The 12,020-nt window shown below is 40.1% G+C and overlaps 1 protein-coding gene across 2 annotated transcripts in view; it reads right to left on the reverse strand.

Annotated features, from left to right (window-relative positions):
* Positions 1–12,020, reverse strand: part of whrna (whirlin a) — a 227,853-nt gene that overhangs the window by 154,190 nt on the left and 61,643 nt on the right. For both annotated transcript variants that reach the window (XM_039763881.1, XM_039763882.1), the window contains exon 3: positions 3,179–3,304. In XM_039763881.1, coding sequence (XP_039619815.1) covers positions 3,179–3,304 — 126 coding nt within the window. The remainder of the gene's footprint in view (positions 1–3,178; positions 3,305–12,020) is intronic.

The following is a 12,020-nucleotide window of genomic DNA, read 5'->3' on the forward strand; positions in this document are numbered from 1 at the left end:
GAAACCATAATAAGTCATGAGGTCGATTGAAAGAGGTTTGTGGTGCTCCCGATATATTTGCAAAAGAATGAAGGTCTAAGTCTTTAGAGTGCTAGTGCTTCCTGTTTTGCCATATGGTTGCAGGACATGGACGATTTCCAAAAGACAAAGACTGGACTCCTTCGGTACTATATCTCTTCTGAGAATCCTTGGGTACTGCTGATTTGACTTTGTGTTGAATGAGTGGTTACTCACGGAGTCCCAAATGTGGCACATTATCTGCATTGTGAGACAGTGTCAGTTATGACACTATGGCCATGTGGCACGATTCCCAGAAGATGATCCCATTCATAGGATCATTGTTGAGGACCCAAGAGGCTAGATCAGGCCAAGGGTCACCCATATAACACCTGGCTGAGGCAGATCAGTGGTAATTCCTGGAGGGGTTGGGACTGGACAGCATGTCTCCCTAGGGGGTTGCCAACCAGGATCCTGAGATGTTTTGTTATATAGTGGGTACAGCAAAGCGCTGCACCAATGTATGCTCCCAAACCTTACCTAACCTTAATACAGTTTCAAACTGAAATGTTTTGTCAGAGCTAATGTAGCATCACATCCAAGTCCATAGCAGTTCTACCCACACCTCAAGCCAGTTGGAACGTGTCCTTCTCAGGGACTAATCTAGTCAACATACCACTTAGACCAGTGTGATCAGAAATGGACTGGAAGGAAGAATGGAAAGGATTTAGTGCAAAATAAAGCATGTTTGCCACGTCCAGACCAGAAAGGTGATTTCGCTTTACCTAACACGTAAGTCACAACCTTGTTCAATGAAATGTACTGTTCTGTGGCATGTAAGTAACTTCCTCAAGGTTCTAGCAATAATTACCATCTTTTTCATATTATCTTTAGTTCCAGTTTATCAATCAATTAGAAATCAATTTGTATTCATCTTTGGTTTACATTTTATTCATTGAGTGCTATGCTTCAGTAAAGTTATTGACTGTGTTTGTTACATTTGTTTGTGGAGCATATAGCAACAGGGTGACACCATGGCTATTATAACTGATTTGCACTAAACATTATAATCATGAGAAAAAATTTGAAAGCAATTCATAAGCAAAAACAATGATGTTTCATGTATTGACTTTGGGAATATCCAGTCATTTCAAATTGTATTTCTGTCTTTACAATCTCACATTCTTCTACCGAGGTCTTGTTTACTGATCCTTGCCTGAATACAGAAAACAAATTTAACTAACTTCTTACTATAATCTCTGCTGCTCACAATAAAATAAAACTGTGATTGACTGCACAGATAATTTCATGGATGGCTCCTCTTGTTAATGACAGAAGCCGAGCCTGGTTCATTCCACCTTGTGGTCGCTTTCCTAATTTGCAATATTTTGCTACCTCAGTTGGCAACTGTAACTGGGCGTGGTATGAATCAGGGTAGCTGTGGCAATAAATGTGCCCTCAGAAGGACTTGCGCCCCATTGAGGGTTGGTTCCTGCCTTACATCTAATGCCACAGGTCTGCATTACCACAGTATTGCATTAAGTGCATTCAGTTAAGACATAGTGCTTAGTCTTACTGCCTCATGAATCCAGCATCCCGGGGCAGAATCTCACACCCAGGCATTGTTTGTATAGAGTTTATATAGCCAACCCATTTTTGTATGTGTCTTTCTCCAAATAACCCTGTATTCTAAAAATCTCTCTGTTAATTTATCTAGTGATTCCAAATTAGTCCCATGAGTTTGTGATTGAGTGGGCCCTATGATGGACTGATGATTTGTTGCTGGTTCCTGCCATGTGCGCCATTCTGCCCAGATAGGCTCTAGCCTCTCATGACTCTTAATTAGATAAAGCTAGTTTGAGAACATTATATCAGGCTATGTTCAATAAATACATTGATGGAGAATTCTGACTCAAAATTAAATTTCTTTCTTAGCTCTTATCCCATTTATATTACTTCAGTGAGTTAAATATATTGTGGTCCAGATCTAATTATGCAATTGTTATTATGCTATAACTTATTAAGTTTATTACATAGAAAAGCACTCAAAAAATCCCGAACAATCAAGAAGTGTGTGAACTGACGATATGAAGAATCGTTTTTGTGCCAAACTGGAATCATCCCCGCATAAATCAAAGTCATCCAGATGATCTGGATCTGCATAATTAGATCTGGACCACCCTGGTAGCCCCTTCTGAAACCAAGTATACTGTCTGTGTAATTTCTTGTAGCTTAATGTTGTTGTTTAAGTGGAGTTCTGTAGTTTAATCTTTCTTGGGAGTCTCAATCAATAGGACTTCAACTTCCCGCAGCTATTGGCTCTTAGCGACACTCTGTTCAAATAAGCATGTTTAGTAAATAAATGGATGGAATATCTTCATCTGGTCCAGTTTAATATGATCAAATGTCAGCCATGTTTGGGCCACTCAGCATCCCCTCAAGGTCCTGTTTTTTCATTATAGTCCCATACAGTTTTCTCATTTAGCACACATCTATTTTTTTATAATCCAAGTCAACTGATTTAAAGCCAGTACCTTCAAGATGCACCTACTGCAGAGAACTGATGTTTTGTGGTAGCAGGAGGTGTGTGGATGGGAGTGATTTGTGATGGTGTTAAATGTGTTGTTCTAATACATCCGTGAGTGAAAAAATTCTTTATCCAGATCTGCAGTCATGCTATATAAAAGCCCTGGGCACAGTCTAAGAAAATAAAGACATCAACTGTCACTTGGTCTAAATAGCCACAGGCCCATTGGGTTATGGCAAATTCAGATTCATCAGACATTTAAAAATTCAGAGAAGAGGAAAAAAAAAAACCAATGCTAACATTGGAAAAAAAAAGAAAACTAATAAAGATTCCACTAAACAACCCAGAAAACTACTTGGAATGTTCCTTATAATGTACTCAGTGATTAGCTAACCAAATGTCCCTAACAGATTAAATTGCTTCCTCTCATTTATCAAACAGGATAAAGGACAGTCTTGAAATTACACATATTCCCCTAGCATTTAGGAGAGATTCCAATTTAAGAATGGAATGATGTGTTTGGTAATTAAAACAGCACTTCAGTCACCATACAGGAAAAGAAACAACATGACTTAACTCCAGTATGGAGCAATGTAGCAAAACAAAAGAAGGCAGCAAAAAACAAACCAAGGGAAGTATTCTGTGCCCACCTACCTTGAGCCCTCCACAGTCAGCAGCAGACCCTCTGTCTACTCCTGTAATGTAGATTCCTAGAGAATACTCTGCCCCACCCCGGATCATCAGACCAAGGGAGCGACCATTATCCAGAACCAGGTTCACCTGAAAAGAAGAAAAAAACAATTTATTTTTTAAATAAATGACCTTTAATTAATGATTCTGCAATATCCTGTAATTACTGGTCTGCAGCATTTACTATATGGGTGCAGAAAAACCTTTAAAAGAGGTTCACATTTGCATCCTCTGTTCAAGCACATGGTGTGCAAGCAACTCCAAGTCCAGAGCTGTTATTTTAATCTAGATAGCCAATAATAATGATTCTTGGGACCCCTGATATTCTTGTGGTCTTGTTTTTCATTTATCTAGAGTTGTGAATCAACAACTTTTAAGTCTCTCTGGTTTTCAAGATCTCTAGTCTATATGGTAAGAAGACCCTTAACCTAAGACACTGTTTGAGGGTCTCTGTTCAAATGGGACTTATTCTGATTTATGGACCAGTGAAGGTAAGGGGTAAATGATGTTTAAGCATTAATAATTTCTTTATTCTGTTGAGGTCAACAGCGATCATCAATAACTTACTCAAAAAATGGCAAAGAATTGTCTAGAAGCACTCTAGGTTCTGATACACAAGAGGGCTATTGGTAATATAACTAGCCAATCCAGTAATCAAAAATCAAAGTCAAAAGCCTAAAGTAAAATCTTAGATCTTAAAAACTAAAGAAGATAATATTCAGGCTCAGGATTACTTTATTAGTATAATAGGTAAAATTATGTTGCAGTACAAAAGATTTGCTGTAACCCAGCCACAGTGTGCACAAACCAGTGTGTTTCTTCGTGCAGGTCCCAAGCCCAGAAAAATGGGGAGGATTATGCCAGGAAGGGCATCTGGAGTAAAATTTTCTCAAATCAATAAGCGGACAACAATACAAATTTCCATACTGGATCGGTCGACTCACGGGTTCACAATGACTGCCATCAGTACTGTTAGCCAACAGGGTGCTAGCGGAAATTGGGCTACTATTGGCCGAAGAAGAACAAGGAGAAGAAGAGGGGGGAGACGTGTCCAGAGGCAGGAGGAGAGGAGGAAGGTAAAGAGAGTGGAACTGAGGGTTGGAACTTTGAATGTTGGAAGTATGACTGGTAAGGGAAGAGAGTTAGCAGATATGATGGAGAGAAGGAAGGTTTATATATTGTGCGTGCAAGAGACTAAATGGAAGGGGAGCAAGGCCAGGTGCATCAGAGGTGGATTCAAATTGTTCCATCATGGTGTGGATGGGAGGAGAAATGGAGTAGGGGTCATTCTGAAGGAACAGTATGTCAAGAGTGTTTTGGAGGTGAAAAGAATATCAGACATAGTAATGATTATGAAGATGGACGCATGCAATGGATGAGAAAGAAGATTTTTGGAGTGAGTTGGATGAAGTAATGAACAGTTTACCCAAGGGACAGAAAGTGGTGATTGGAGTGGATTTCAGTGGAGATGTTGGTGAAGGGAACAGAGGAGACAAGGAGGTTATGGGTAGGTATGGTGTTAAGGAGAGGAATGAAGAAGGTCAGAGGATAGTGGATTTTGCCAAAAGGATGGACATGGCTGTAGTGAATATGTATTTTATGAAAAGGGAGGAACATAAGGTTACGTACAAGAGTGGAGGAAGATGCACACAGGTAGATTATATCATATGCAGAAGAGTCAATCTGAAGGAGATTGAAAACTGCAAAGTGGTGGCTGGGGAAAGTGTAGTTAAGCAGCATAGGATGGTGGTCTGTAGGTTAACATTTGAGATCAATTAGAGGAAGAGAGTGAGGGCAGAGCCAAGGCTCAAATGGTGGAAGATGAAAAAGGAAGACTGCAAGGTTGAGATAAGGGAGAAGGTGTGACAGGCACTGGGTGGTAGTGAAGAATTACCAGACAGTTGGGAAACTACAGCAGATGTAGTAATGGTGACAGCAATAAGGGTGCTTGGCATGACATGTGGAAGAAGGAGGTAAAGGAAACCTGGTGGTGAAATGGGGAAGTACAGGAGAGTATACAGAGGATGGCAAAGAAGAAGTGGGATAATCAGAGAGATGCAGAAAGTAGACAAGAGTACAAGGAGATAAGGCGCAAGGTGAAGAGAGAGGTGGTGAAGGCTAAAGAAAAGGTGTATGATGAGTTGTATGAAAGGTTGAACACTAAGCAGGGAGAAAAGGACCTGTACTGACTGGCTAGACAGAGGGACTGCGCTGGGAAAGATGTGCAGCAGGTTAGGGTAATAAAGGATAAAGATGGAAATGTACTCACAAGTGAGGAGAGTATGTTGAGCAGATGGAAAGAGTGCTTTGAGAGGCTGATGAATGAAGAGAACGAGAGAGAGAAGAAGCTGGATGATGTGTGGAGATAGTGAATCAGCAAGTGCAATGGATTATTAAGGAGGAAATAAGGACAGCTATGAAGAGGATGAAGAATGGAAAAGCCGTTGGTCCAGGTGAACATATCTGTGGAAGCATGGAGGTGTTTAGGAGAGATGGCAGTGGAGTTTTTAACCAGATTGTTTAATTGGAATCTTGGAAAGTGAGAGGATGCCTGAGGAGTGGAGAATAAGTGTACTGGTGCCAATATTTAAGAATAAGGGGGATGTACAGGACTATAGTAACTACAGGGGGATAAAATTGATGGGCCACAGCATGAAGTTATGGGAAAGAGTAGTGGAAGCTAGGTTAAGAAGTGAGGTGATGATTAGTGACCAGCAGTATGGTTTCAAGCCAAGAAATAGCACCACAGATGTGATGTTTCCTCTGAGGGTGTTGATGGAGAAGGATAGAGAAGGCCAGAAGGAGTTGCATTGCGTATTTGTGGACCAGGAGAAGGCATATGACAAGGTGCCTTGAGAGGAGTTGTGGTATTGTATGAGGAAGTCATGAGTGGCAGATAAGTATGTAAGAGTTGTACAGGATATGCACAAGGGAAGTGTGACAGTGGTGAGGTCTGCGGTAGGAGTGACGGATGCATTCAAGGTGGAGGTAGGATTACATCAGGGATCGGCTCTGAGCCCCTTCTTATTTGGAATGGTGATGGACAGGTTGAGAGACGAGATTAGACAGGAGTCCCCATGGACTATGATCTTTGCTGATGACTTTGTGATCTGTAGTGATAGTAGGGAGCAGGTTGAGGAGACCCTGGAGAGGTGGAGATATGCTCTAGAGAGGAGAGGAATGAAGGTCAGTAGGAACAAGACAGAATACATTTGTGTAAATGAGAGGGGGGGTCAGTGGAATGGTGAAGATGCAAGGAGTAGAGTTGGTGAAGGTGGATGAGTTTAAATACTTGGGATCAATAGTACAGAGTAATGGGGATTGTTGAAGAGAGGTGAAAATGAGAGTGCAGGCATGGTGGAACGGGTGGAGAAGAGTGTCAGGAGTGATTTGTGATACCAGCATAAGTGAAAGGGAAGGTCTACAGGACGGTAGTAAGACCAGCTATGTTATATGGGTTGGAGACGGTGGCACTGACCAGAAAGCAGGAGACAGAGCTGGAGGTAGTGGAATTAAAGATGCCAAGATTTGTATTGGGTGTGACAAGGATGGATAGGATTAGAAATGAGTAAATTAGAGGACACAGTCAGAGAGGCAAGATTGCATTGGTGTACAAAAGTCTGAGCACGCTGTTTGTTGCATCATCACGCTCACCGGTTATGCGTGAGCGTGCACACGTGTTGTTTTCTGTATCTGATACGCAGAAAAAGCTGTACTTTCAGGAGTCGGCACGCACCCGTATTTATTCAATTGTTTGTTGACTTTGTGTGCGTCTGTTTGATGTAAGTTACACTTTGCTGTTTATTTCTACAAAAACATTGCAACTATTCTTTCCTTTGCAACGTTCAGCAGTTCTACCTTAATTCTGGCTGCCTCATCCTTCTTATCGAGGTGCCACAGACACACACCAGTTTGACGCATACACTGTTTAACAATTGGTTTGGACATGTGCAGAGGAGAGATGCTGAGTATATTGGGAGAAGGATGCTAAGGATATAGAGCTGCCAGGCAAGAGAAAAAGAGGCAGGCCTAAGAGAAGGTTTATGGATGTGGTGAGAGAGGCCATGCAGGTGATGGGTGTAACAGAACAAGATGCAGAGGACAGAAAGATATGGAAGAAGATGATCTGCTGTGGCGACCCCTAACAGGAGCAGCCAAAAGAAGAAGAAGAAGACAAGAGATTGGCTGCCCTGTTAACAATAAATGAATAAAAACAGACACACACAGATTGAATTCCATTCACATACAATAAAAACAAATTCTAAAGTAAAAGGTTTCATGAAAAACTTAAAATAATAAAAATATAAATGAAAATAATAAATATATTCTGAATCTATGATTTATTGAGAATTTTCTTATATCTTTTTGTTCTGATTTTGGGAACAGTAAACCTTTTTTCAGATGGAAGTTACTAAAATTCAGTGTAAAGGATGGGAGACTTTACTTAAGATAGAGCTTGTCATTCACTTTAACTGCCTAGAGCAGGGGTGTCAGACTCCAGTCCTGGAGGGCCGCAGTGGCTGCAGGTTTTCATTCTCACCATTTTCTTAATTAGTGACCAGTTTTTGCTGCTAATTAACTTCTTTTGTTTTAATTCACTTGTCTCAGGCCCCTTTGTTGTTTCTTTTTCCTTAATTAGCAGCCAAACAATCACGAGACACAAAACCAGCCACCACCCGAGCAGCCCGCCTTTGCCCGTCACACAATATCTGAAAATGAAGAAAGGTGACGGTCTCAGTAAGGTTGATCTCTTGTGTCACCAAAACATCTTGAGGGCATTCATAGAAAAAAACAGGAAAAAGAAAGAGTTTTGGAAATGCCTGCTGTGGCAGAATGAGAGGAGCAACAACAAGTCCTGATTTTCAATTATGGGCTTTAATTAACAGCAAGTATCGGCTTCTTTAATTAGCAGCCAAATAATAGTGAGACACAAAACGAGCCGCTGCCTGTGCCCATCACACAGCATCTGAAAATAAAGAAAGATGACGGTCTCGGTAAGGTCGATCTCTCAACTCACCAAAACACTTTGATGATGTTCTTATGAAAAATAGAAAATCGACAGGTTTGGAAATGTCTGCTGTGGCAAAACGAGAGCAACAACAAGCCGTGGAATTAAATAACGGGTTTAATTAACAGCAAGAATTGGCTTCTCATTAAGAGACTGGTTGGCGTTTGAAGCCCCAGTTTAGCTGGTCGTCTGTCGGCTCGTTTCACATCTCATTTCTGTTTGGCTGCATTTTAATGAGGAAACAAATCAATTCAGAGGATTGAATCCTTCTAACAGGGCTATTTAAAATGTGAATTAGCAGTGAAAACTGGTCACTGATTAGGAAAAGGGTTAGAATGAAAACCTGGAGCCGCTGTGGCCCTCCAGGCCTGGAGTTTGACACCCGTGGCCTAGAGTACAAAAATGTTTGACTGAGTTGCAAGTCCCCAGTCAGCCTACTTGACCATTTAACAATTTGATCCATGTTTAAAGCAAACATACAGTAGATCCAAACCAAGATACCAGAGAAAATGATAAAACAGATTCAATAAAAGCATGGTAAAATAGTTTTAATAGGGTTTTATCAATCTGGGAATAAATCAGTTTCCTTTGAAAGAATAAATGCTGGTGTGTCTTTTTGCATATGGCTACATAATTTGCCTTAAATTTTTGTTTAGAATCAATTATTGTCTCCAAATATTTGTACAATATGATATGCTCTACGATTTAACGATTAATACATATATCTTCACAATTACTACCATTTTTCCTAAAATCAACGATCATATCCTTAGTTTTAGATATACCGTATATATAACTGCAGATGGGACTGCTCACACCCCTCAATAAACTCCTGCACTATCGGGCTGTGATCAGCGTCAATTAGCTGGAGTAGACTCAAAATAACAGAATCATCTGTAAACTTCAAAATAACCCTGTTCTCTCATCTACTCTGACACATATTTGTATACACCACCTACCCTACTCAAAGCATCATGATGCTCCAACATTGATGGACTGAAAGCCAGAAGTCTACGTGACCATCATCATCAAGTCCTTCCATGAGAACCCTAAATACAAAGAGGACTGCTTTATTTATGTGAGGTAGATTGCCCAGAGGGGACTGGGCGGTCTCATGGTCTGGAATCCCTGCAGATTTTATTTTTTGTTTTTTCTGTCCACCCTGGCCATCGGACCTTACTTATTCTGTCACTTAATGTTGACATATTTTTATTTTTTATTGTGTCTTCTATTTTTCTATTCTTCATTTTGTAAAGCACTTTGAGCTACATTTCTTGTATGAAAATGTGCTATATAAATAAATGTTGTTGTTGTTGTTGTATTGGTTAGGTTAGATTGTATTAAAAGACAGATGAAAAGATTACAAATAAAAGTCTAGCGTGTGACCCATTTACCTTCTAAATGTTTGAGGACAAAATTTAGCAGTGTAATGGTGGCATTTTCTACTCCTCTATTAGGGCTGTATGCATACTGCACAGGATCCAGTGTATATTTAGTTTTCTTTGAGATTTCTGTCTTTATCAACTTTCCAAATGATTTAATAAAGATTGATGCAAGAACCACTGGCCTATAATCATTTTGGGGGAGCTGATTTTGTGAACTGGGACTACTGTAGCATCCTTCCAGACCTTAGGTAAATGCTGTTTATATAAAGACTGATTTAAAAGGTAATGAAATGTAGGGCTTAGTTTTTTTAGTAGTTTAGTTGCAAATGTTGTCTTTCCTAATCCTAAAAAGGAAAAAGCCCCTGCCACGTCTTTTTTTTTATGTTTTAAAATTCTGAACATCTACCAGGTTCACACTCAATTCTTGAATATCATTGCTAAAATCATGGGTGTTAAAACGGTTGTACAAATAAGTAAAAGCATTTGCAAGTTCTCTATCTGAATTAAACTCCTCCAATGTAATACGAGAATTATTTTTGTTCATGCTGTCCCATGCTGATCCAAGTTTCTTTGCAGTCATCATATTTTCAAGCTTAGATTTATAGTTTTGTTTTGCCTTTGAAATTTCTACTTTTAGCTCTTTTGTAGCTATTTGCAGATCAGGTGTTTAACCTTGTATAAAAGCACCTTTTTTCTGTAAACTCAGCTTAACAGATTTGGTCACCCATGTTTGTTATTTGGATATATTCTGAATTGCTTACAAGGGATGATCATGTCTCTACAAAATGCACCATATGAGCATGCAACATTGGCAAGTTCATCCAAATCGTTCCCACAAGATTTTTTAAAAATGTCCCAGTCAGTGCAATCATAGCATTCCTGAAGGCACGCCACAAATTTATCAGACAAGACTTTAATATTTCTTATTTGTATTTTTTCTTGTTTTAAAACAGTTGTGGGGAGTAAAAATATGCAGTTATGGCCTGATACGCCCAGTGGAGGTAGTGGAAGGGTCTTGTATGCATCCTTTACTGACCCATAGCAAAAATCCACCATCTGACTGGACAGGATACGTACTGGTGAAAGTTATATGGCATCTTTTCAAGTAAAACATGACTGAAATCCTTCAATAAAAATATTGCTGCATCAAGTGAAACTGATTAAAGTTTTTGTACTGTGTTAGAAATTATGCTAGAAGCAGATGCAACATTGGCTTTTGCAGGAATATAAACTACAGTTAAAAAGATTTGAGGAAACTCAAAAGGGCGTATAGGAACAGATAAAAATTCAATACCATACGTACAAATGCATTCTCTTATAATAACAGAGTTTCAATGTCGCTTGTTAAAAAACTAACATACCCCACTGCCCTGAGTTTTTCCTGTCACTTCTGCCTTTCGAACCTGGCTTAGAGGTGCTCCAAACCCAGGGGTGTAGCACAGAACTGTGGACCCTATACATAAGCGGTCTCTGTGAGCCCCTTCTTCTGTCACACATCCTTTTTATTGTAGGTTTCAAGCGCACACACACCCCCAATGGGCCCTGGGCAATCATTACCCTTTTCTCACCACCTATGACACCGATTTCTAAACCCCTTGATATAAAAGTGATTATCCCAGTCTTTCTCATTTAGCTAAGTCTCCGTAAGGACCAGAACATAACAGTCTCTGTAATCCTTTTGAAACCAAATGTTCCCATATAATTTGTCACCTTCATTCCTCAGGAACTAGACATTACCCATGATAATCAAAGGTAGAGGGAATCCGTGTAATCAGTTGTTTCCTTCTTCGTAGTCAAACACCTCCTCATTTGCCCCATTTCCTCTTTTTGGTCTTTTTTCCTCCACACATGTTTCATTAAAGTTCCTCAATAAAGAAACCAGTAAGTACTGAGTGATGCCTGTCAAACTGGCTACGTTCGGAATGTTTAACTGCAATAGATAGCTCCTAGTATACCTTATCCAGTCTTGTCCAATTGCTATTATAAAGCAAATTGCTAATTATATATACTTATGTTTATGTGGTGGGCTGGCGACGTGCCCAGGGTTTGTTCCCTGCCTTGCACCCTGTGTTGGCTGGGATTGGCTCCAGCAATATACTGTATATATATATTGTCACACACGAGCGAGTAGAAGTCAGCTAAAGGACCTGAATAATGACAATTCCATGTCCAACCAGGAGGTGGCGGGGTGCACTGTCTTTCTCGATCCCTTGCAGACTATTCTCAGGAAATCCCACAGGGTTCCTTTGATGATGTCACTTCTGGTTCTGACACCTTTGTTGATGTCACCTCTGGTCCCCACTTCTGATGACGCAACTTCTGGTCTTGTGTCTGATGATGTCACTTCCAGTTCCACCGCTGTTGACGTCACTTACACTTCTGGCCTCAATGACATCACTTCCTTCACTGGCCT

Source organism: Polypterus senegalus, chromosome 9 (assembly GCF_016835505.1).
Source record: "Polypterus senegalus isolate Bchr_013 chromosome 9, ASM1683550v1, whole genome shotgun sequence".
In the NCBI taxonomy this organism is placed as follows: domain Eukaryota; kingdom Metazoa; phylum Chordata; class Cladistia; order Polypteriformes; family Polypteridae; genus Polypterus; species Polypterus senegalus.